At 38.8% G+C, this 26,868-nt stretch overlaps 2 protein-coding genes across 2 annotated transcripts in view; both read left to right on the top strand.

Annotated features, from left to right (window-relative positions):
- LOC122494681 (sperm flagellar protein 2-like) overlaps positions 1 to 26,868 on the top strand; it is a 189,668-nt gene that overhangs the window by 140,259 nt on the left and 22,541 nt on the right. Inside the window, exons 31-32 of the mRNA XM_043600038.1 lie at positions 16,203 to 16,309; positions 17,251 to 17,433. Of these exons, the coding sequence (XP_043455973.1) occupies positions 16,203 to 16,309; positions 17,251 to 17,433 (290 nt within the window). The remainder of the gene's footprint in view (positions 1 to 16,202; positions 16,310 to 17,250; positions 17,434 to 26,868) is intronic.
- Positions 6,578 to 8,439, top strand: LOC122494670. The gene is made up of 4 exons (XM_043600037.1): positions 6,578 to 6,821; positions 6,942 to 7,150; positions 7,241 to 7,364; positions 7,446 to 8,439. The coding sequence occupies exons 1-4, from the start codon at positions 6,595 to 6,597 to the stop codon at positions 7,795 to 7,797; spliced, it is 912 nt and encodes a 303-aa protein (XP_043455972.1). The 5' UTR covers positions 6,578 to 6,594; the 3' UTR covers positions 7,798 to 8,439.

The following is a 26,868-nucleotide window of genomic DNA, read 5'->3' as shown; positions in this document are numbered from 1 at the left end:
GCAGAACTTACGAGGCTATATAATACTGTGAAATTTGGGAGACTGCACGGTTCAAAACGAGTTATGGTCTATAAGCAATCAGTTTAAACTCTTTATTATTATTGGCTCAATTATACTATTTTAACACACACATATATTTATTGCTGTTGTTGCTTGCTTTTCAAGTACATGTAAAACCTTAGCTCAGTATCAGGTAGTCTATCAATAAAAGTCATATGCATTGTTATTATTCTTGCTAATGTCATAAAGGGAAGGTAAAATAAGAATCATTCCATTCCATTTTCTGCACCCCAGAGTCACAGTTCTGTGATGACATTTTTGAAGCCAGGCTGCAAACCCTGACGTTGCCCCTCCCTGAGGAAGCCAAATAAGTGCAACTCACCCTTCCCCCCAACTCCCTGAGCCCCCAAAGACCCTCTGTCTTTAGTATTTCTTCCTCAGCTCTGCAATTGTTTTCAGTGCCTTAAATGATACACCGCCATCCATCTTTTAAGTGAAGTCTTTTGTCATATTCCTTCTGAGAATTGGAAATCAATCTTTCATGGTACTTTCCACTGTATTTACCTTAGGACCCCTACAGTTGCTAAAGACCATCTTAGTTGAAGTGATCAGTTTGGAGCAAGTGGCTGGTAGTGGCACATTTCTAAATGGGCAATCCTACAGAATTTCTTCCTTGAACTTGAAAATTGCCATTATTTTTAAGCCAAGAAACATGATCATTTCCATAAACGACTTCATATATGCCAGGGTAACCTATGGTATCTAAGATGCAACTTTAAAGCTCACTAAAATATGATAAAATATGATGAACAGATGGATTTTCTCTAGGAAAAAAAGCAAACATATTTGCACATAACAGTCATCATATTACCAGGCTCACAGCAAGATGTCTTAGCAAATTTATAAGGAGTGGTAATGCCCACTCCTTATAATGTCCGAAGTTCCACTTTGGTAACTTTTAATTATGCTACAAAAATAAAATTATTGAGGGAAATGAATAATCTTTAAGTAAAACAAGTAACCTTAAATACTTATGAGTAACTACTATCAGTATATAAATGGAAAGAACTAAAGCTTAAGGAGTTTTCTGCTGAGTATTGGCTACCCCACTTGAAAAATAAAAGTCTTTGTTAAAATAGTCCTTGCTAAAGATAATGGAAAAATTGAAAATGCATTGTATATTGTAATGCTTATATTCAACACTCCTTTCCTGGTCAAATTCTGCCACTTGTGATGATTCTAAATCTCCTTTGGTAAATGTAGTCATGAGACATAAAATATCATTTGTTGATATGATCATTACAAATAGGCCAGAAAAGAAAAATGGCCTTATGCGTGATCATCATACAAGATCATGCAAAATACAATGAAACAACTTGTCATCCTAGCATTTTTCTTGCCACCCAGCAAAGATCCATACTTTAGACTCTTAGGAGCAGCTTAAGTAAGAGGCATCCAGTGGTTCAGCAAGACATTCTTTCATTGACTATCCCAGGGATTCCCACGAGCATACTCCCAGCACAGAATGAGATGTAGTGAATATCTTCCAAATTATAACAATAGCCAATGTTGGCATGGTGTCAGGCTCCATGTGTCAGGCCCCATCCCAGCATTTCCATGTTGATTCACTTCTTACCCATGGCTGGATGAGTAAGAAGACCCATCCAAGGATAAGAAGAGTCAGACAGTTCTTTTCAGTGGCACCATTCATCAAATGATTGATTAGTATGATCTTGGGCAAGTTATTTAGCCTCTCTCTGACTCACTTTCCTCATTTGGAAAATGGGGTATTTCAATGGAGTTGCTATGAGTTATTAAAGTGATTAATATATGTTAAGTGTTTAGAAAGTGTCTGGAACATAAAATGTGCAATTTAAGTGTAATATATAAGCCATTGTGATTTAATTATATAATTATAGTAATACCTTATTTTTATATAATATGTAATGTCATACAATAGTGATACAAACCCTTCTAATTATTATCCAAAATGTTAGCTCGATATCCTGAAGGTACACATACCATAATAGGCACCTACACCATTACCCTGGAACATTTCCAGAAAAAAAACAAACAACAAAAAAACACCACCTGATAGAATTAAGCCACAGGGTTTATGGCTCCCCCATGGGCCAAAAACATCCCAAACAAAAGCATTCATTTTGTGTACTGCATTAAGCTCTGAGTAGGTACGTCTTGTCTCTAAGCATCAAGTGCCAAGCACATCATGAAGACAGTCTTTGTCCAATGAAAGCAATTTGGAGTCTGTTGAAACTAGAACACTTTAGCAATGTTCCTCTGTCCACACTTAAACCAAAAGAACTCCTTTTCTTTGTAAGCCCATCAGTACTCCATGTAATGCCTATAGAGATTTGGTTCATGGCTGTTTTTGCTTCTGTTGAGAGGCTCTCCAGAGAGAACACAGTCCAGCAAATTCTACACCCTTATCCCTTCTTCAAGGGAGGCAGCATTTAGTTATTCAGGACTCTAATATTGTTCTAAAAACTGACAGGGGCCCCTCCTTTGAACCTCTTTTAGAGACCCAGAGATTCAGTGATTGGTCTCAAAGACAGAAAGCACAAACAGAACTCTTGTCTGTGGTGGCTAAGCTAGATCATTCAGCTACATGGTTTTTACAAGAATTCAAAGGAGGAAGTAGTTATTGCTGCCTTTGTGGGTCAGCATAAGGGTTAGCCCAGAGGAGAATTTTGAATGGAACCTTCCAGGAAGAAAAGCAGGGGCAGGGTGTTCCAGACAAAGGGGAAAATAGAGTAGACATTAAGATTTTGAAGTTGCATGCATGACATATTCATGGAACAGCAAACAGACCAGATGGGGAAAGAGGCAGTATTTGAGGACAGTAAAGACCTTGTGGCCAGATTGTGAAGTCTCAAAGTGGCTTGAAAAGGACATGCAGGAAAAGATTATCAAAGATATTTAGAGCCCAATGATGTGAGTGGGTTACAGGGAGAAAGAGACTCTGAGAGAGCCACAGATACTGCTCTGTTTCTCTACCAAGCCTCAACTAACAGAGAGACAGGACTGAGGGCACTGGTGGGGGGTGAGGGGGGGTAATCATTAGAAAGTTCTGTGGATCTTTCTAAGCTAGTGTCTCTGAGGAAACTATACAAATATGGCACCAATATTTGCAGGGATATAAGCCCCATATTTTAATCTGAAACCTGCTTAAATTAGTCTGAGTTTACACAAATCAAAAACTGTAGAAAGATTTCTTAGAAAGGGTGATAGAGAAGGACTGATGTTATTAACAGGGATATCTCTCCAGGTGGCAAAATCTAGGGATTGGTGCAAAAAGGAGTAGCCCCCATGTGTCCTGTGGTTCTTTCGGTGGGTGAGCTCCTTCCGCTATGTAGATTCAAATCACGGAAATGCAGTAGTAAATCTAGAAGATTTTGGACCTGTTAAAACTGTCTGTGGGCAGGGTTTCAGCTGTAACTTTAGGAGGAAACATATTCTCATGAAGTCAGAGAATTTGCATTAGGCAAATGAAAGTATGTGCTCAGAATTCAAGATAACACCTTCTGGAAATTCTGTTCATAAAGCTAAAAACGTAAAAGCTAGCTAAATCGGTAGCAAAAGTTCACGTCCTTTCTGTTAGCAACGAGACTTCTTTCACTTCTTTTTTTGTGTATTCATTCATGTGTTCACCAGCATTTGTGTGTGTCGAGCAGGCAGCAGCCTGGTGCTGAAGGCCTTGTGTGGGAGAATGACAGTGTAGGGATGAAAATGAAGTCAGGAGGTATCAACTACAAGGAGAGTCCCTTTCCATGAAAACAGTAATATTTAGGATTTGATTTTGGTGGGGGAACAAAATGGGGCTGAGAGTAACAACTACCAAAAAGCTGATTAAAAGGCAAATAGAAGTTAGATGCAAATAAGGTAAGAAAAGCAGAAGCAGATTGACCAATGTCAAAGGTTTTCCAGTAAAAGACGTTAAGAGCTATGAGATCATGAGAATCAATAGGGAATGTTTATTTTCTGAAACGTCTGCCACACGCTCACACTCATCTTGCCATTATGGAGCACAAAGGAAGTAAGTGTGGTTCTTTCTGCAAAAGAGTTTAAAATCTAGCTGAGCAGTCAACCTAGGACAGTAAAGCAGTGAAACAAAACGAAACACTGAGCTTGTATGTTGACATAAGGTATTTTAGTATAATATTACACAAACACATATTACACTTATGCATTAGATTATAAAATAGGACAATATAGTCTAATGATCAGTAGGGTCACAGAAGTTGCAGGAGGGAAATAAATATATGGTCTAGGCTCCCTGCCTTCAGAGAGAAACTATTTTAGGACATTGCTTTGTGTGATTTAAATTTTTTTGTCCTTCTGTCCAGAAAAAAAAATACATATATATATATGTTTTATATATATGTAATATATATATTACATATATATTACATATATATTATATATATTATATATATGTAATATATATATGAAATATATATATTATATATGTAATATATATGTGAGATATATATGTAATATATATGAAATATATATATTATATATATGTAATATATATGTGAAATATATATATGTAATATATATATGAAATATATATATATATTTCACTCTCTGACAAGCATGTTTCAAAAATTAGACCTTTGGGTAAAGACAAAGTTGAGGCATGAGGCATAGCTCCTTGAAACCATCTGGGATGGGTCTCAAAGCCTAAAGCCCTTTCAGGTTGGGCTAAATGAACAGGTTGGCTACAACACAGCCGGAGAAGGTGGGCCTTTGGTGGGATGGAAGTGATGTCCAAGGTGAATCTTGTAGGCCTGCTGATGTGTGTGTCCTATTATTTTTTTCTCACCACAGGAAGCAAATGTCAGCAAAAAACAATGTCCCTCTTATGCAAAGAGAAACATATTCTAGAGTGAAGAAGAACATAGCACCCTTTGCTATGAGAAACCTGTAATAGTGATGTAAACATGGGGGCTGCGGAGTAGGACTGCCTGCTAGTGATCCCCACCTCCCCACATACAAGCACTGTGACATCAGAAAAATTAATTAACCTCTCTGTGCCCTAGTGCTTTTGTTTATAAAATGACAAGTGATTGGTCCATTTTCTTAACTATAAAATAGGGATAAGGGATTATGAGGGTTAAATGATATAAGCCACTTAAAGTGCTGACCAGAATGCCTGACATCCCACTCATAAACATTTGCTGTAACATCTTCCAGAAATAATGAGAAAGTGTTGGGGGCAGATATTAACCAAAATTAAAGGTAGAGATTGGTGATTACTGAAAATAACAACATGGAGTTATTTTAAAGGCAGGGGTCCTCCAGGCGACATGAACCGAGTCACTGAAAAGCAGAAAAGGCTGCAGAAGTTTGACCATTATCTTCCAAAGAGGAATAATCAATTTTTGAAAATCTGGCTTAAAAAATACCCTTGGCTTATATATGATGAGATACTAAATCTTATGTTCTGTGGCCTGTGTCGTAAGCATGGAGTAAAGTCAAGGGGAAATCAAGTGAGTTTTTTTTATGGCACTGACAACTTTAGGACTGAATTTCTCAATGCACATCATCTCAGTGAGGCCCATGCCAAGGCTTCACTAATGGAAGCAACAAGTGGTTCTCCAGTGAACCAAGCCACCACAGAGTTCATGGTGACGACCATGAGCAAAGTCACCCTCGGGAGAATAGAGAACTTATTCAGATCATGCCATGCTATCGCCAAGACAGGACGCCCCCTCAAAGACTTTATCTGGATGTGCAAGTTGGATGATATGAAGGGTGTCGATATCGGCCCAGTATTCAGAACTAACAAATCAGCAAGAACGTTCACGTATTTTATCGCTGAAGTGGAACGGAGAAATCTAAGAGAGAAACTAGAACAAAGTAAATTTTTCTCTGTCCTCAGTGATGGAATCACAGACAGCTCAACCGAGGAAGCTGAACTTGTCTACGTGCAGTTTGCATGTGCAGGAAAAGTGCATTGCCAAATTGTTGGGGTACAGACAGTAGAAAAGAAGGATCCTTTGGAAATAAGAAATGCCATCGAGAAAACTCTAGAGCGAAATCTTCAACTTAAGCTATCGAACCAAGACTGGGCGAAGAAACTGGTTGGTTTTGGAAGTGATGGTGCCCCTGGCTCAGAGGGAGAAAACAACGGGGTGGCCATGCTCTTCAGAGAAATCCAGCCACGAGCACTGACTGTGTACTGCTTTGCACATCATCTTGAACTGTCTTACAGGGCGGTCTTCCAGAGCGTTCCCCTGTACAATGATGTCAGAGGCCTTCTTCACAGCATCTACTATTTCTACCACAGTTCTCCTGTCCACAAGAGTTCTCTGATAACTGCTTTCAAAGGCCTTCACCTTCGCCCTGTGCTGCCTTCTCGAGTAGGGGGCAGGAGGTGGCTTCAGGGATTACAGGCAGCCCTCCAGAACTTTCTCAGGGGATATCCTGCAATAGTCCAGCAACTACATTCAGTAAGTCATTTTGAAATACCACACTATTTTAGTTTGCCAGACTGACAGAGAACATTTTTATTGAGAAATTTGAAAGAATAATCTTGAGAAAGATAAACGGCTATTCTCTTCCCGATCTATGTTACAGGCAGTTGAGGGCAGAAATGACACTAGTCACCAGAAAGCCAACGAACTCCTGGAGTTCCTTCTCCAAGCAGACATTGTTAAATTCGTCCATTTCTTAGTGGATGTCATTAATGTCCTTAGCATTCTTTCCCGTGTCAATCAGAACAGAAACTCTTCCATTGCTGATGTATTTGCCTCATTAGAGTCAACACTGGAAATGCTCAGAATGTATAAAACAAGGTGAGGAATTGGGGAATGGTCTGCGGGTCTGTCAAACTAGACAGTTTGATTGGGGACACTGTTTGTCAGGTGCTTTTTCATTTAATTGTTTATCTGGGGGATTTGTCTTTTCCTCCCCAGACCAGGACCAAAGGAACGTCAGGTAGATTCAGCCACACACTTTCATGGTAACTGCCTGGGAGGAAAGGGAAACATTTCTGATGTGAGAAGCACGGTCTTAACACATCTTGTCAAGAGGCTGCAAGGTTGTTTCAGAGATGCCAGCCAAGATGTGGTGAAGGCTACTGTGATTGGAAGCTTTAAACTGTGGCCCACAAAGATAAATCAAGGTACCCTATATGCACCAACTTCTAACCGTTGTTCTTTGACTGTAGGTTTCTTTCATGTATGTGACTTTTTCTCTCATATATTGATGGCAGAATTTGGAGAAAAAGAGGTATCCATCTTGACTGCCCACTATGAACCACTACTGGAAGCTGCCAATGTGGAAATCGATGAAGTGGACACTGAATGGAGCATGTTGAAATTAGAGATTTATGCTAGGTAAGCATAGTTGGTATTTTATAAATATTTGAATGAAACTTGAGAGTCTCAATTTTTTACACTTTTCATTCTTCCCCCTAGATTTCAGAACATCTGCAAATTGACCTGGGATTTTGTGAATTCTGTTTACTTGCACAAATATCCAAATATCCTGACATTAGTGGACCTAGTACTGACGCTCCCTGCAAGTTCTGCAGAAACAGAACGTGGCTTTAGTCAGATGAAACGTGCCAAATCACAAATGCGTGCCACGATCAAGGCTGAAAGTATGACGGATCTCTTGATAATTCAGTTGAACTCTCCAGACATTAATAACTTTGACCCTAGGAAAGCTATCCACTTATGGAATACAAGAACACCATCTTCAACTGGTGACACAAGACCTAATTCCTCTTGTTCATCAAACTCAGAAAGCCATTATGAAAGTGATTAGTAATATGACAAATGTGGACTTCGTCATTCATCAGAGCAAAAACAAATTCTTTTTAATCTGAAATTTAAAAGTAACACAGTAACCAGTCTTCACATCAAATGTAAAAGGCATTTGGCATCTTACCAGACAAACAAAGCCAAAATCCAAAGATTGGTTTTCCTGTACCTTTCTAAGATCACTTCTACATCCACACATTTGTTCACGTTCTATGGATGGAGGAGATCCTTCTAAGCAATGGTGTCATTTTGATGTCATATTTTGCAGAGTTATTACAAAGGGTGTCTAGACGATGATTATGATCTGAATTCCTTTAGGCCTGGCATACAATTAACATCTTTCCTGCATAATTCTAAATGACAGTTGCTTTAGATAACTAACTTAGAGCCAAATTGAAAAAGGGTATTTCTTAAATCAATGAACACAATTTCTTTTTTTTTAATTTATTTTGAAAGAGAGAGAGAGAGAGAGAGCATGCGTGTAAGCAGGGGAGAGGCAAAGAGAGGGGAGAGAGAATCCTAAGCAGGCTCCGAGCTGTGAGTATGGAGCTCAACTTTGGGCCCAAAATCTGAGCTGAAATCAAGAGTCAGATGCTTAACCGAATGATCTATCCAGGCACCCCCCATGAATAAAATTTCTAAGTTTGTGTTTGTGTTATCCCATTTTATGTGAAGATCATATTGCCATATGCCTCGGGGCATATGTAATGGACAAGGTCAAATATTAAAATAGTTTCACCTTTCGCACTACGGTCACCAGATCAATTCCTATGTAAGCTGGAACTAATATCGTACAACACTTTACTTGCACCATAGCTATTAAAGACAGTGGAAATATATTGCATATCTACCAGAATTTTTAAATACTTAGAGACTCTTCATGGTTTCATAAAATAGATTTTATTTACAGTTTCATATTGAGGAACATGAATGATTTCTTTCCTTTTTAAAAAAATGTTTATTGTTTATTTTGAGAGAAAGAGTGTGTGTGTGTGCATGCACATGTGAGCAGAGAAGGGGCAGAGGGAGAGGAAGAGAGAATCCCAAGCAGGCTCCAAACCCAGCACAGAGCCAGACATGGGGCTCAGTCCCACAACCACTTTAAATAATGACCTGAGCTGAAATCAAGAGTTGGATGCTTAATGGACTGAGCATCCAGGCACCTCATGAATGATTCATTTTTAACTTATCTAAAAACCAATGTGTTTTTTACTGAAAATAAAGTTCATTTTACGGAAAATTCTACTACCTGGGAAAAATTTCTCATCTCTATAAAACTGGATACTCAGGTTTGATCAAAAAGGATATAGAATTTATTTCTGAACAACCTATCAGATGTCCAGTCATATCAAAGAAAAAGTCTGCTCTTGCCACCCAGAAAACTAACTTCCAAGTCTCAAAATTATGTATTTGGTCTGAGCCACTGATATTTTAAAAAGATTAATGCATTTTCTTAAAGGCTAGAAGAAATGATAAAGTTCACATTGGACTTTTATAAATACTAAAAATTCAGGTGCAAAAACAAAAATGTGAAATGCTACATCTATGTTCTACTCTTTTTATTTCTAAACAAGGAAGTATAGCTATTACTCTGGACCTGAAATATCCAAATACATGTAGGAGCCTTTCCTGACTCTAGAAGGTACTTCTGTCAGAGGGGTTAGATATTTTTAAAGCAGATTTATTTATTTTGTTTTTCTATTTATTTTTTTTATTATATGAAATTTATTGTCAAATTAGTTTCCATACAACACCCAGTTCTCATCCCAAAAGATGCCCTCTTCAATGCTCATCACCAACACTCCCCTCCCTCCCACCCCCCATCAACCCTCAGTTTGTTCTCAGTTTTTAAGAGTCTCTTATGCTTTGGCTCTCTCCCACTCTAACCTCTTTTTTTTCTTTTTTTTCCTTCCCCTCCCCCATGGGTTTCTGATAAGTTTCTCAGGATCCACATAAGAGTGAAAACATATGGTATCTGTCTTTCTCTGTATGGCTTATTTCACTTAGCATCACACTCTCCAATTCCATCCACGTTGCTACAAAGGGCCATATTTCATTCTTTCTCATTGCCACGTAGTACTCCATTGTGTATATAAACCACAATTTCCTTATCCATTCATCAGTTGATGGACATTTAGGCTCTTTCCATAATTTGGCTCTTGTTGAGAGTGCTGCTATAAACATTGGGGTACAAGTGCCCCCATGCATCAGTACTCCTGTATCCCTTGGGTAAATTCTTAGCAGTGCTATTGCTGGGTCATAGGGTAGATCTATTTTTAATTTTTTGAGGAACCTCCACACTGTTTAATTTTTTGAGGAACCTCCACACATTGGCTGCACCAGTTTGCATTCCCACCAACAGTGCAAGAGGGTTCCCGTTTCTCCACATCCTCTCCAGCATCTATAGTTTCCTGATTTGTTCATTTTGGCCACTCTGACTGGCGTGAGGTGATATCTGAGTGTGGTTTTGATTTGTATTTCCCTGATGAGGAGCAATGTTGATCATCTTTTCATGTGCCTATTGGCCATCAGGATGTCTTCTTTAGAGAAGTGTCTATTCATGTTTTCTGCCCATTTCTTCACTGGGTTATTTGTTTTTTGGGTGTGGAGTTTGGTGAGCTCTTTATAGATTTTGGATACTAGCCCTTTGTCTGATATGTCATTTACAAATATCTTTTCCCATTCAGTCGGTTGCCTTTTAGTTTTGTTGATTGTTTCCTTTGCTGTGAAGAAGCTTTTTATCTTGATAAGGTCCCAATAGTTCATTTTTGCTTTTAATTCCCTTGCCTTTGGGGATGTGTCAAGTAAGAAATTGCTACGGCTAAGGTCAGAGAGGTGTTTTCCTGCTTTCTCCTCTAGGGTTTTGATGGTTTCCTGTCTCACATTCAAGTCCTTTATCCATTTTGAGTTAATTTTTGTGAATGGTGTAATAAAGTGGTTTAGTTTCAACCTTCTGCATGTTGCTGTCCAGTTCTTTAGCACCATTTGTTAAAGAGGCTGTCTTTTTTCCATTGGATGTTCTTTCTTGCTTTGTCAAAGATGAGTTGGCCATACATTTGTGGGTCTAGTTCTGGGGTTTCTATTCTATTCCATTGGTCTATGTGTCTGTTTTTGTGCCAATACCATGCTGTCTTGATGATTACAGCTTTGTAGTAGAGGCTAAAGTTTGGGACTGTGATGCCTCCTGCTTTGGTCTTCTTCTTCAAAATTACTTTGGCTATTCGGGGCCTTTTGTGGTTCCATATGAATTTGAGGATGGCTTGTTCTAGCTTCGAGAAGAATGCTGGTGCAGTTTTGATTGGGATTGCATTGAATGTGTAGATAGCTTTGGGTAGTATTGACATTTTAACAATATTTATTCTTCCAACCCATGAGCATGGAATGTTTTTCCATTTCTTTATATCTTCTTCAATTTCCTTCATAAGCTTTCTATAGTTTTCAGCATTCAGATCTTGTACATCTTTGGTTAGATTTATCCCTAGGTATTTTATGCTTCTTGGTGCAATTGTGAATAGGATCAGTTTCTTTATTTGTCTTTCTGTTGCTTCATTGTGAGTGTATAAGAATGCAACTGATTTCTGTACATTGATTTTGTATCCTGCAACTTTGCTGAATTCATGTATCAGTTCTAGCAGACTTTTGGTGGAGTCTATTGGACTTTCCGTGTATAATATCATGTTATCTGCAAAAAGTGAAAGCTTGATTTCATCTTTGCCAATTTTGATGCCTTTGATTTCCTTTTGTTGTCTAATTGCTGATGCTAGAACTTCCAACACTATGTTAAACAACAGCGGTGAGAGTGGACATCCCTGTCATGTTCCTGATCTCAGGGCAAAAGCTCTCAGTTTTTCCCCATTGATTAGATTAGCTGTGGCTAATCTAGATTAGATTAGCTAGGATTAGATTAGCTGTGGGCTTTTCATAAATGGCTTTTATGATGTTTAAGTATGTTCCTTCTACCCCGACTTTCTTGAGGGTTTTTATTAAGAAAGAATGCTGAATTTTGTCAAATGCTTTTTCTGCATTGATTGACAGGATCGTATGGATCTTATCTTTTCTTTTATTAATGTGATGTATCACGTTGATTGATTTGCAAATGTTGAACCAGCCCTGCATCCCAGGAATGAATCCCACTTGATCATGGTGAATAATTCTTTTTATATGCTGTTGAATTCGATTTGCTAGTATCTTATTGAGAATTTTTGCATCCATATTCATCAGGGATATTGGCCTGTAGTTCTCTTTTTCACTGGGTCTCTGTCTGGTTTAGGAATCAAAGTAATACTGGCTTCATAGAATGAGTCTGGAAGTTTTCCTTCCCTTTCTCTGTTTTGGAATAGCTTGAGAAAGATAGGTATTATCTCTGCTTTAAATGTCTGGTAGAATTCCCCAGGGAAGCCATCTGGTCCTGGACTCTTATTTGTTGGGATATTTTTGATAACCGATTCAATTTCTTTGCTGGTTTTGGGTCTGTTCAAGCTTTCTATTTCCTCCTGTTTGAGTTTTGAAAGTGTGTGGGTGTTTAGGAATTTGTCCATTTCTTCCAGGTTGTCCAATTTGTTGGCATATAATTTTTCATAGTATTCCCTGATAATTGTTTGTATCTCTGAGGGATTGGTTGTAATAATTCCATTTTCATTCATGATTTTATCTATTTGGGTCATCTCCCTTTTCTTTTTGAGAAGCCTGGCTAGAGGTTTGTCAATTTTGTTTATTTTTTCAAAAAACCAACTCTTGGTTTCGTTGATCTGCTCTACAGTTTTTTTAGTTTCTATATTGTTTATTTCTGCTCTGATCTTTATTATTTCTCTTCTTCTGCTGGGCTTAGGCTGCCTTTGCTGTTCTGCTTCTAGTTCCTTTAGGTGTGCTGTTAGATTTTGTATTTGGCATTTTTCTTGTTTCTTGAGATAGGCCTGGATTGCAATGTATTTTCCTCTCAGGACTGCCTTTGCTGCGTCCCAAAGCGTTTGGATTGTTGTATTTTCATTTTCGTTTGTTTCCATATATTTTTTAATTTCTTCTCTAATTGCCTGGTTGACCCATTCATTCTTTAGTGGGGTGTTCTTTAACCTCCATGATTTTGGAGGTTTTCCAGACTTTTTCCTGTGGTTGATTTCAAGCTTCATAGCATTGTGGTCTGAAAGTATGCATGGTATGATTTCAATTCTTGTATACTTATGAAGGGCTGTTTTGTGACCCAGTATGTGATCTATCTTGGAGAAGGTTCCATGTGCACTCGAGAAGAAAGTATATTCTGTTGCTTTGGGATGCAGAGTTCTAAATATATCTGTCAAGTCCATCTGATCTAATGTATCATTCAGGGCCCTTGTTTCTTTATTGACTGTGTGTCTAGATGATCTATCCATTTCTGTAAGTGGTGTGTTAAAGTCCCCTGCAATTACCACATTCTTATCAATAAGGTTGCTTATGTTTGTGAGTAATTGTTTTGTATATTTGGGGGCTCCCGTATTCAGCACATAGACATTTATAATTGTTAGTTCTTCCTGATGGATAGACCCTGTAATTATTATATAATGCCCTTCTTCATCTCTTGTTACAGCCTTTAATTTAAAGTCTAGTTTGTCTGATATAAGTGTGGCTACTCCAGCTTTCTTTGACTTCCAGTAGCATGATAAATAGTTCTCCATCCCCTCACTCTCAATCTGAAGGTGTCCTCAGGTCTAAAATTAGTCTCTTGTAGACAGCAAATAGATGGGTCTTGTTTTTTTTATCCATTCTGATACCCTATGTCTTTTGGTTGGCACATTTAGTCCATTTACATTCAGTGTTATTATAGAAAGATATGGGTTTAGAATCATTGTGATGTCTGTAGGTTTCATGCTTGTAGCGATGTCTCTGGTACTTTGTCTCACAGGATCCCCCTTAGGATCTCTTGTAGGGATGGTTTAGTGGTGACAAATTCCTTCAGTTTTTGTTTGTTTTGGAAGACCTTTATCTCTCCTTCTATTCTAAATGACAGACTTGCTGGACAAAGGATTCTCGGCTGCATATTTTTTTTGTCTGTTCATCACATTGAAGATTTCCTGCCATTCCTTTCTGGCCTGCCAAGTTTCAGTAGAGAGATCAGTCACAAGTCTTATAGGTCTCCCTTTATATGTTAGAGCACGTTTATCCCTAGCTGCTTTCGGAATTTTCTCTTTATCCTTGTATTTTGCCAGTTTCACTATGATACGTCATGCAGATCGATTCAAGTTACGTCTGAAGGGAGTTCTCTGTGCCTCTTGGATTTCAATGCCTTTTTTCTTCCCCAGATCCGGGAAGTTCTCAGCTATTATTTCTTCAAGTACCCCTTCAGCACCTTTCCCTCTCTCTTCCTCCTCTGGAATACCAATTATGCATAGATTATTTCTCTTTAGTGCATCACTTAGTTCTCTAATTTTCCCCTCATACTCCTGGATTTTTTTATCTCTCTTTTTCTCAGCTTCTTCTTTTTCCATAACTTTATATTCTAGTTCACCTATTCTCTCCTCTGCCTCTTCAATCCAAGTTGTGGTCATCTCCATTTTATTTTGCAGCTCGTTAATAGCATTTTTTAGCTCCTCCTGGCTGTTCCTTAGTCCCTTGATCTCTGTAGCAAGAGATTCTCTGCTGTCCTTTTTATACTGTTTTCAAGCCCAGCGATTAATTTTATGACTATTATTCTAAATTCACTTTCTGTTATATTGTTTAAATCGTTTTTGATCAGTTCATTAGCTGTCGTTATTTCCTGGATGTTTTTTTGAGAGGAATTATTCCGTTTGGTCATTTTGGATAGTCCCTGGAGTGGTGCAGGACTGCGGGGCACTTCCCCTGTGCTGTCTTGAATAACTTGCGTTGGTGGGTGGGGCCACAGTCATACCTGATGTCTGCCCCCAGCCCACCACTGGGGCCACAGTCAGACTGGTGTGTACCTTCTCTTCCCCTCTCCTAGGGGCAGGATTCACTGTGGAATGATGTGGCCCGTCCGGGCTACTTGCACATTGCCAGGCTTGTGGTGCTAGGGATCTGGCGTATTAGCTGGGGTGGATCGGCAAGGTGCACAAGGGCAGGAGGGTAGGCTCAGCTCACTTTTCCTTTGGAGATCAGCTTCAGGAGGGGCCCTGCAGCACCAGGCGGGAGTCAGACCTGCCACCGGAGGGATGGTTCCACAGAAACACAGCATTGGGTGTTTGCACAGTGCAAGCAAGTTCCCTGGCAGGAACCGCTTCCCTTTGCAATTTTGGCTGGGGGATGGGCAAGGGAGATGGCACTGGCGAGCGCCTTTGTTCCCCACCAAGCTGCACTCTGTTGTCCATGGCTCAACAACTCTCCCTCCAGTTGTCCTCCAGTCCTCCCACTCTCCCAGCAGAGCTGTTAACTTATAACCTTCCAGATGTTAAGTCCTGCTCACTGTCCAAACACACTCCATCCAGCCCCTCCGCTTTTGCAAGCCAGACTCCGGGGCTCTGCTTGGCCAGCGGGCTGCCCCTCCACCCCGGCTCCCTCCTGCCAGTCCGTGTAGTGCGCACCACCTCTCCGCCCTTCCTACCCTCTTCCATGGGCCTCTCATCTGCGCTTGGCTCTGGAGAATCCATTCTGCTAGTCTTCTGGTGATTTTCTGGGTTATTTAGGCAGGTGTGGGTGGAATCTAAGTGATCCGCAGGACGCGGTGAACTTATCGTCCTCCTACACCGCCATCTTCCCAGAAGCCTCAAATCTCTATTTCTTTTTTTATGCATGTGCATGTGATTTGAAATTAGTGGCAGGCAAAACAGACTTCTCTTTTGGACAGAATAAAATGGATTAGTGTATAAGAGCAAAGCATTTAAGGTGTGGTGATCTTTTATGAAATACTTTGGAATAGTGAGCCAACCAGGTGATTAAATTATAAGTTCCAATCCAGTAGTTTAACAACTCAAGTGTCCCTGAGTTGACAAAAAAACAAATCTATTCTAACTAATTTGGATGCAAATTTTAAAAAATAAAAAATAACATTAAAAAAATCTATGATTTGCATGTATTTGAGACATCTTTATCCCATACTCACCAAAATATTTTGCTCTTGTGCTCTACTGTATGTAGGAAAACCAAGAATTGTTTTTCTTTTGTAATTCGACCTATTCTGAGCACAAAGTCGAAGGAAGTTTCCAAATTAAAGTATAAAGTCTCAGTATTTTGCCCAATCTGAAATGATTTATTACCTAGCCAAAAAAAGACATTTTGACTTCGCTGAGAAACAGTAATGAGAGCTTATCAGGAAATTGATTATAATTTTCATTTTAAAATGTCTTCTGTTTCTCTAAAGTTTACAGTTTTAAATAATATGAATAAAATGATTGTACAAATACCCATTTGGGTACTATTTTAGCAAGAAAAACAAACTCCCTGTCACACAATCTAATTGAAAAAATATTTTTCATTGTATTGTAGGCATAATAGGACATAAATCATTTACTGACATTCTGCTGGATTTGGTAACCCTGAACCTTGGAACAAACAACTTTCCTAGTATTTGGATGCACCTCACTCAAACTGAAGTAAGTTTCCATTTTGTTTGGTTTTCAAAACTCAGAATTCTTCTTATTTGATTAAGTCAATAGTTTAAAAATCACCAGTACAAGGGCGCCTGGGTGGCTCAGTCAGTTAAGCATCCGACTTCAGCTCAGGTCATGATCGCAGTTTGTGAGTTTGAGCCCTGAGTTGGGCTCTACGCTGACAGCTCAGAGCCTGGAGCCTGCTTCAGATATTGTGTCTCCCTCTCTCTCTTCCCCTCCCCTGCTCATGCTCTGTCTCTCTCTGTCTCAAAAAATAAATAAGTAAATAAATATAAAATAATAAGAATAAGAATAAAAAACAGTAAAAATAACCAGTACTTGTACAGTGTCTGAAATTTAGTAGGCAATCGATAAAACTTGAATGAATATATAAATGAACTTGAATGTAAGATGTACCGTGTGCGTGCTTAGCATTTAAAGAATGAATGATGATGTTAATAGTCAATGAAACATTATGGAGACTATAAGGCTCAGCCTGTGAATTTATATCTGTTCCTTCAGGAAGGAATGATCCTAACCAGTAACAGTAGATGATTCTGGCAGTTCTTGCCCTGTTCCTTAAGGATGTGTCAGAAAACAAAATGGCTATAGTATCTCCCTACTGGCTGTAGGGCCCTTTCCCAGCCACTTCTATAATCTTTATTCTTCCACTGTCAAAAAGGTACTATCACTGCAGTCAAGTCACATGTGTAAATTCGTTGTGTAACAGTAAGCAAAAAACCCAAATGTCAAGGAAGCAAAAAGTGAAAGACTGTCTAGGGACTGTCTGGTGTGAGTTGGGGAACAAGCCTGAGAACTGGCTCTATTCACCAATATAAACTCCTCTTTGCTTCATCTGAATGCCTTACAAAGAAACAGGAAGCAATAGAGCTTCAAGAGAGAATCATACAAATATTCCAATGGCATTTCCTGTTTTCTTCTAGTTGCAGGAGTTAGCATCTTTATTAATAATTAACTCAGCGTTTGTGGACTGGCGGAAATTCCTATTAGTAATCTCGATGCCTTGGCCCATCCCCCTGGAGGAAGAGCTGCTTGAGACCCTGCAGAGGTTCAAGGCTGTGGATGAAGAGCAGTTGGGCACCATCACTTTCGAGCAGTATATGCAGGTTGCTACCAGCACATAGTGGCACTAATAATACCAGGGTGCTTTTGACCTAAGAAATGTATTACTCACTGATGTCACATTGCCAGGTCTTGGGCCAGTGTTCTGCCCTTTGACTGTCTATGTCTGGGTACCCGTTAGCAGCAGAGACACTGTCCAAGTCCCAGGTGGAAGTCTAGATTCCACCCCCCCCCCCACCCCCCAGGGAAAGGATATAGAAAAAACCAGAGATGCTTAGGGAACTAAGAGTTCTGAAAGAAGTCACATAAACTTCATTATCCTTCTTCCAACTCCTACACAGTGAACTTGGCTGTAAATTAGAATCACCTGCAGAGCTTTTAATATGTCTAATGCTCAATATCCAGTACTCTTGGAGTGACAACAGTACTATCCAGGAATATGAACACAGGGAAAGGGGAAGATTTTTTTTTCTTTTGGTGAACGATGAAATAGTTTTTGACAAGTTGAGTTTGAAATGTCTGTGGGAAATGCAGACAGAAACATCCAATCTGATAACAGCAGATGCAGGAGAGGTTGCAAGTCACTATCATGTAGCAATTGTTAAGTTTATGAATGGATGAGACACCCAATGGAAGTATGGAAAGTGATGGATAACTCAGTAACATGATACCTGGTCATTGGGCTTGGCAGATGGTATTTATAACTGGTGGCCTTTACCAGAGTAACTTTGGGGAGTCCAGAATCCAGATTGCAGAGAATTGACTAAATGGTTTTCAGGAAGTGAAGATAAGAAAAGTCAATTCATTTTTGAGAAGTTTTAGTAATGAAGGAGAATAAAACCCTGTAACTAAGAGGGCCTGAATTACTTATTTTGTGTCGACTAATTGAAATCATCCTATTGCTCACCATTGCACATTGCTGGTAGACACAAAAGATGTAAATGTTTATAAGGTACTAATTCTGAAATAGGGTAATACTCTGTAGGTTCCTATATCTCATGTATATTTCAATCTTGAAAGAGCACATCCCTTCCTGGTTCTCTTTTTGACCTTAATTAACAGATGGCATGCTTATAGACAATCCTGGTGTTCCCACATTCATGCTGTTGAGCCAGAGGAAGTAACACTAGAATATGAGGAGGTTCCTTCAAGAGGAGGTTCCTGATCAAGACAGGTGGTCGGCTGATTGTGCTTTTTGATATATGTTCTTCCCAAGTAGAGCAATTTATGAATTCTATCACTGTGTTCAGCTTAAAACATGTGAAAAATGATTTTGTGAAAACAAAAACAGCAGAACAAAACTTACTCTCTTTTCATCATCGGGTTAAGATTTTTAAAAGTGAGCACTTGCGAAATTACCAATCTTCACTATAGTCTGTGCCAATTAACACAGGATATCAATTTAAACATCCTTTTGTACAAAGTGAAGCGAACAAAGGATGTTGGCAATTTTTACCAAAACGCTGAGCGAAAACCAGAAAGCTCCTTTACCAAAAGTGTAAATTTCTTAGAGAAAGCTGGCTGCTGCATTTGAAAGAAACTCAGAAGTACTTATCTGAACACCTCCTGTGTCTGGGGAGCAGTTGATTTCCAAGGTTGGCATTCTCCCTGTCCACCCAGATCCCCCCACAGGCGCCCCAGGACAAGAAGACCCACTTGACCTTCACACATGACTTTCCCAGGTTTCCAACACTTGGCCAGCTTAAACATACAGCATATACACACACAACAAAAACAAAAACAAAACAAAACAAAACAAAAGTTATATGGGAAAAGTCAAAACCACTTCTGGAGCAAAATTTTATGAGATGTGTTAAAAATGCTACATTAGAACAGTAAAATAACACGCATCACTGAAATGGAGTTCTCTAGCATAGAAAGGCTCTCTACTCAGCTTTTTGTTCTTTTTTCTTTTCTTTTGATGAACAGCAAGCTCGCCACAACAGCCACTTAAGAGTGTGCTGATTTCTCCAGCGTCTAAAATGGAATGAGAGAGTTAAAGTGGGTTGGGCTGTGTACCTGGGCTGGGCGCTGCAAGGATAAAAGCCCCCAGCCATCCTGCAGCTGTCTCTCACATGCTTGCCTCCACCACATGCGGAGACTGAGCCACACTGTGTAGGATTCTTTGATATTGAACTCCCAGCTCACCTTCTGTCTGTGAGGATGTGTGTTATTGCAGGCTCAGTGAGCCAGATGTTCTGGGATCCAAACAATGCAGCACTCACTCTTTAAGAAAAAGTTAAAAAAAAAAATACATTGGCCATGTCGTGGCAAGAGAGAGGGGGCACTTCCATCTTTTAAGGAGAAATCACCTAATAACCCAAAGAGTCAGGACATGGGTGACAGAACCTTGTTGCATCAATGTAAACCCTCCTATAGAAGTTCACATTTAACATTTCATATTACTAAAATTTTCACAGATGACTATTTTTAAAAATATAATTTATTGTCAAATTGGCTAACATACGGTGTGTACAGTGTACTTTTGGTTTTGGGGGTCGATTCCTGTGGTTCATCGCATACATACAACACCCAGTGCTCATCCCAGCAAGTGCCCTCCTCAATGCCCATCACCCACTTTCCCCTCTCCCCGCCCACCCATCTACCCTCATTTTATTCTCTGTACTTAAGAGTCTCTTATGGTTTGCCTCCTTCCGTCCAGGTTTGTAATTATTTTTCCCCTTCCCTTCCCCCATGGTTTTCTGTTAAGTTTCTCAGGTTCCACATATGAGTGAAAACATATGATATCTGTCTTTCTCTGACTGACTTATTTCACTTAGCATAATACCTTCCAGTTCTATCCATGTTGCTGCAAATAGCATGATTTCATTCTTTCTCATTGCCAAGTAGTAGTCCATTATATATATAAACCACATCTTTATCCATTCATAAGTTGATGGACATTTAGGCTCTTTCCATAATTTGGCTATTGTTGAAAGTGCTGCTATAAACATTGGGGTATATGTGCCCCTATGAATCAGCACTCCTGTATCCTTTGGATAAACTCCTAGTAGTGCTATTGCTGGGTCGTAGGGTAGTTCTATTGTTTTTTTGTTTTGTTTTGTTTTTTAAGGAACTTCCACACTTTTCCAGAGAAGCTGCACCGGTTTGCATTCCCACCAACAGTGCAAGAAGGTTCCCATTTCTCCACATCCTTGCCAGCATCTGTTGTTTCTTGATTTGTTAATTTTAGCCACTCTGACCAATGTGAGGTGGTATCTCAGTATGGTTTTGATTTGTACTTCCCTGATGATGAGTGATGCTGAGCATCTTCTCATGTGTATGTTGGCCATCTGGATGTCTTCTTTGGAAAAGTGTCTATTCATGTCTTCTGTCCATTTCTTCAGTGGATTATTTGTTTTTCAGGTGTTGAGTTTGGGAAGTTCTTGGATACTAACCCTTTATCCAATATATCATTTGCAAATATCTTTTCCCATTCCTTCAGTTGCCTTTTAGTTTTGTTGATTGTTACCTTTGCAGTGCAGAAGCTTTTTATCTTGGTGAGGTCCCAATAGTTCATTTTTGCTTTTAATTCACTTGCCTTTGGAGATGTGTTGAGCAAGAAATTGCTGCGGCTGAGGTCAAAGAGGTTGTTGCCTGCTTTCTCCTCTAGGGTTTTGATGGTTTCCTGTCTCACATTTAGGTCTTTCATCCATTTTGAGTTTATTTTTGTGTGTGGTATAAGAAAGTGGTATAGTTTCATTATTCTGCATGTTGCTGTCCAGTTCTCCCAGCACTATTTGCTAAAGAGACTTGTCTTTTTTCCATTGGATACTCTTTCCTGCTATGTCAAAGATTAGTTGGCTGTACCTTTGTGGGTCCAATTCTGGGTTCTCTATTCTATTCCATTGGTCTATGTGTCTGTTTTTGTGCCAGTACCATACTGTCTTGATGATTACAACTTTGTAGTAAAGGATAAAGTCTGGGATTGTCATGCCTCCCACTTTGATTTTCTTCTTCAATATTACTTTGGCTATTCAGGTTTTTTTGTGGTTCCATACAAATTTTAGGATTATTTGTTCTAGCTTTGAGAAGAATGCTGGTGCAATTTTTATTGGATTGCATTGAATGTGTAGATTGCTTTGGGTAATATTGACATTTTAACAATATTTGTTCTTCCACTCCATGAGCATAGAATGCTTTTCTATTTCTTTGTGTCTTCTTCAATTTCTGTCATAAGTTTTCTATAGTTTTAAGCATATAGATCTTTTATATCTTTGGTTAGGTTTATTCCTAGCTATTTTTTGGTTCTTGGTGAAATTATAAATGAGATCAGTTTCTTGATTTCTCTTTCTATTGCTTCATTATTGGTGTATAGAAATGCAACTGGTTTCTGTACAATGATTTTGTACCCTGAGACTTTATTGAATTCATGTATCAGTTCTAGCAGCCTTTTGGTGGAGTCTTTGGGTTTTCCATTTAGAGTATCATGTCATCTGAGAAAAGTGAAAGTTTGACTTCTTTGCCAATTTTGATGCATTTTATTTCATTTTGTTGTCTGCTGATGCTAGGACTTCCAACACTATGTTAAACAACAGTGGTGAGAGTGGACATCCCTGTCGTGTTCCTGATCTCAGGGCGAAAGCTCTCATTTTTTCCCCATTGAGGATGATATTAGCTGTGGGCTTTTCATATATGGCTTTTAAGATGTTTATGTTATGTTCCTTCTATTTCCAACTTTCTTGAGGGTTTTTATTATGAAAGGATGCTATATTTTGTCAAATGCTTTTTCTGCATCTATTGACAGGATCATATGGTTCTTATCCATTCTTTTATTAATGTGATGTATCATATTGATTGATTTGCAAATATTGAACCAGCCCTGTAGCCTAGGAATGAATCCCACTTGATCATGGTGAATAATTCTTTTTATATGCTGTTGAATTCGATTTGCTAGTATCTTATTGAGAATTTTTTCATCTATATTCATCAGGGATATTTGCCTGTAGTTCTCTTTTTTTGCTGGGTCTCTGTCTGGTTTGGGAATCAAAATAATGCTGGATTCATACAATGAGTCTGGAAGCTTTCCATCCATTTCAATTTTTTGGAACAGCTTGAGAAGGATAGGTATTAACTCTGCTTTAAATGTTTGGTACAATTCCCCTGGGAAGACATCTGGTCCAGGACTCTTATTTGTTAGGAGATTTTTGATAACTGATTCAATTTCTTCACTAGTTATGGGTCTGTTCAAATTTTCTATTTCTTCCATTTGAGTTCTGGTAGGGTGTGAGTGTCTAGTAATTTGTCCATTTCCTCCAGGTTGTCCAGTTTGTTAGCATCTAGTTTTTCATAGTATTCTCTGATAATTGTTTGTATTTCTTTTTTTTTTTAATTTTTTTTCAACGTTTATTTATTTTTGGGACAGAGAGGGACAGAGCATGAACGGGGGAGGGGCAGAGAGAGAGGGAGACACAGAATTGGAAACAGGCTCCAGGCTCTGAGCCATCAGCCCAGAGCCTGACGTGGGGCTCGAACTCACGGACCGCGAGATCGTGACCTGGCTGAAGTCGGACGCTTAACCGACTGCGCCACCCAGGCGCCCCAATTGTTTGTATTTCTGATGGATTAGTTGTGATAAGTCCTTTTTCATTCGTAATTTTATCTATTTGGGTCCTCTCTCTTCTTTTTGAGAAGTCTGGCTAGGTGTTTATCAACTGTGTTTATTTTCTCAAAAAACAAGCTCTTAGTTTCATTAATCTGTTCTCCCGTTTTGTTTTGTTTTGTTTGTTTTGTTTTGTTTGGATTATATGTTGTTTCTTTCTGCTCTGATCTTTATTATTTCTATTCTTCTGCTGGCCTTGGAGTTTCTGCTTCTAGTTCTTTCAGGTGTGTCGTTAGATTTTGTATTTCAGATTTTTCTTGTTTGTTGATATAGGCCTGGATTGCAATGTATTTTCCTCTTAGAACTGCCTTTGCTGCATCCCAGAGGGTTTGGACTGTCATGTTTTCATTTTCGTTTGTTTCCATACATTTTTAAATTTCTTCTTTAATTTCCTGATTGACCCATTCATTCTTTAGTAGGATGTTCTTTAACCTCTGTGCATTTTGAGGTTTTCCAAACTTTTTCCTGTGGTTGATTTCAAGTTTCATAGCATTGTGATCTGAAAATATGCACAGTATGATCTCAATTCTTTTGTGACCCAGTATGTGATCCATCTTGGAGAATGTTCCATGTGCACTTGAGAAGAATGTGTATTCTGCTTCTTTAGGATGAAAAGCTCTGAATATATCTGTCAAGTCCATCTGGTCCAGTGTATCATTCAGGGCCATTGTTTATTTCTTGATTTTCTGCCTAGATGATCTGTCCATTGTTGTAAGTGAAGTATTAAAGTCCCCTACAATTACCACATTCTTATCAATAAGGTTGCTTATGTTTGTGACTAATTGTTTTTTATATTTGAGTGTCTGTGAATTGGGTGCATAAACACTTGTAATGGTTAGCTCTTCTTGATGGATAGACCCCATAATTATGATATATGCTCTTCTTCATCTCTTGTTACAGCCTTTAGTTTAGAATCTAATTTGTCTGTTATAAGTATGGCTACTCTGGCTTCCTTTTGACTTCCAGTATCATGATAGATGGTTATCCATCCCCTCAGTTTCAATCTGAAGGTGCCCTCAGGTCTAAAATGAGTCTCTTGTAGACAGAAAATAGATGGGTCTTGTTTTTTTATCCATTCTGACACCTTATGTCTTTTTATTGGAGCATTTAGTCCATTTACATTGAATGTTATTATTTTAAAGGTATGGATTTAGAGTCATTGTGTTATCTGTAGGCTTCATGCTTGTAGTGATGTCTCTGGTCTTTGTGGTCTTTGCAACATTCCATTCACAGAGTCCTCCTTCGGATATCTTGTAGGGCTGGTTTAGTTGGTGATGAACTCCTTTAGTTTTTGTTTGTCTGGGAAAACTTTATCTCTCCTATTCTGAATGACAGCTTTGCTGGATAAAGAATCCTTGGCTGTATATTTTTCCTATTTAGCATATTGAATATTTCCTGCCACTCACTTCTGGCCTGCCAAGTTTCATTAGATAGGTCTGCTACTACCCTTATGTGCCTACCTTTGTAGGTTAAGGCCCGTTTGTCCCTAGCTGCTTTGAGAATTCCCTCTTTGTCTTTGTATTTTGCCAGTTTCACTATGGTTTGTCATGCAGAAGATCAATTCCTGTTATGTCTGAAGGGTGTTCTCTGTGCCTTCCGGATTTCAGTGTCTGTTTCCTTCCCCAGATTGGGGAAGTTCTCAGCTATGATTTGTTCAAGTACACTTTCTGTCCCTTTCTCTCTCTCTTCCTCCTCTTCTGGAACTCCTATGATATAGATATTATTACATTTCATTGAATCACTTAGTTCTCTAATTCTCCCCTCGTGGTCTAGAATTTTTTTATCTACCCTTTTTCAGCTTCATCTTTTTCCATAATTTTATCTTCTGTTTCACTTATTCTCCCCTCTGCCTCTTCAATCCTCATGGTGACCACCTCTAGTTTATTTTGCACCTCATTTACAACATTATTTAATTCAACATAAGTATTTTTTAGTTCCTGATCTCTGCAGCAATAGATTCTCTGCTGTCTTCTATGCTTTTTTCAAGCCCAGATATTAATTTTATGACTATTATTCTAAAATCTTTTTCAGTTATATTGTTTATACTTGTTTTGAGCAATTATTTAGCTGTCATTTCTTCCTGAAATTTCTTTTGAGGAGAATTCTTCTGTTTCATCATTTTGACTAGTTTTCTGTCCCTTATGTGTTTTAAATCTTGCTATTTGCCCTGCACCAGTGAGCACTACTTTGTTTTTTTAATGTTTATTTATTTTTGAGAGAGAGAGAGAGAAACAGAGTGTGAGTGGGTGAGGGGCAGAGAGAGAGGGAGACACAGAATCCAAAGCAGGTTCCAGGCTCTGAGCTGTCAGCACAGAGCCCAATGCAGGGCTCGCACTCACGAACCATGTGATCATGACCTGAGCCGAAGTCAGACGCTTAACCAACTGAGCCACCCAGGCGCCCCAGCACTATTTTCTTAAAGAAGGGTAATACACTGTCCAGGGCCTGGCCCTTCAGGCGTGTGTTATTTGCTCTCTGTTGTTATGACTTTGGTTGCTTTATCTCTGTACTCATAGTGATGTTTTGGACCCTCCACCAGGTGTGCGTTAATTTGTTCATTGAAGTAGCCCTGGAAAGGAAAACAAACAAAAAACAAAAAACAAAAACAAATGAAACAAAACACAAACAAAAACAAAAAGCCAGAAACACCGTCTACAACTAAACCATGGTGGGAGCGGTGTTGATGGAAGAGGCCTTATCTCATACAAAGAGAGAAACGACAGGGGCGGGAAAAGAGAAAAGAAAAGAAAATTGACCAGAGAAACTGTATGGCTTAATCCAGAGAGAGAGAGAGAGGAAACTAAAGAAGGAGAGGTAGAACAGGTATAAAGAGAATAGATTAAATATGTCTGCTTAAACAAACCAACAACCAGAATAACCAGATTAGAGGAGGAAAGAAATAAAAAAGAGAAAAGGAAGAAAAAAATTATATATATTATATATAAAATATATATATTATACATAAAATATATATATTATATATCAAATATATATATTTTATATATAATATATATTATATATAACTATATAATATAAAGTATATATTATATATAATTATATATTATATATAAAATATATTATATATAATTTTTATATATTATATATTTAATATGTATTTATTTATATATAATTTATATTTAATACAGATTATATTATGTATAACATATTATATTATACTATATATTATATATTGTATACATTATATTATACATAATATAATAATATACATATATACATATATGTATATTATACATAATATAATCTGTATTAAATATAAATACATTTAAATATATAAAATTATATATATATAATAAGAATTGTCCAAGAATTAAATCAGGAAATGCAAAACTGCTGGATGCCTTGGAACCAATGGCAGCGCTGGTCTGGAGGAGGGACTGTGTGGTGACTCAGCCTCAATCCCGCTACAGTTACCAGGCACGGAGGGGCGTGGTTTGGTGTAGGCGGGTCCCACCTCCACTGTGGGCCTGCTGTCCTTCCCTGAAGCCCCACCTTGTCAGTGACAGGGAGAAAAATGGTGACACCACAGTCTCACCTCCCCAGACCTGGTGGCCCAAACCACTCTGTTCAGGCCATCCTTGCAGTGCCCCACTGGCACCAATGAGGCAGTTTGTCCTGGTCCGATGACTCCCGTACCTCCCTGGCACTAAGCTGGGATTTAAACCCCAATGTCTTAAAGGGTCCCTCTCCCTGCACCCCGGTTCCAGGGAAGTGCTGCTCCGCGCCGCCTATATATATGGCCCGTGGCTGGTTGGCGCAGGCAGTTTTTGCCCTTTGAACAGCTATATACCTTCTTCCCACAGCCATCCAGGGAAGGGGTTGCTTTCTCCCACTGCGGACTGTGCCTCTGAGCTAGTTA

This window comes from Prionailurus bengalensis, chromosome A1, assembly GCF_016509475.1.
Source record: "Prionailurus bengalensis isolate Pbe53 chromosome A1, Fcat_Pben_1.1_paternal_pri, whole genome shotgun sequence".
Taxonomy (NCBI): domain Eukaryota; kingdom Metazoa; phylum Chordata; class Mammalia; order Carnivora; family Felidae; genus Prionailurus; species Prionailurus bengalensis.
Note: the sequence above shows the minus strand (reverse complement) of the source record. Positions and strands in the feature narration are given on the sequence as shown.

What these genes read in the sequence shown, in the direction of transcription:
- LOC122494670 (XM_043600037.1), top strand. Translation starts at nt 6,595, where the DNA reads ATGTTACAGGCAGTTGAGGGCAGAAATGACACTAGTCACCAGAAAGCC. An exon ending in CTCAGAATGTATAAAACAAG is followed by an intron (nt 6,822 to 6,941) that starts GTGAGGAATTGG and finishes TTTCCTCCCCAG; the next exon opens with ACCAGGACCAAAGGAACGTC. An exon ending in AAATTAGAGATTTATGCTAG is followed by an intron (nt 7,365 to 7,445) that starts GTAAGCATAGTT and finishes TCTTCCCCCTAG; the next exon opens with ATTTCAGAACATCTGCAAAT.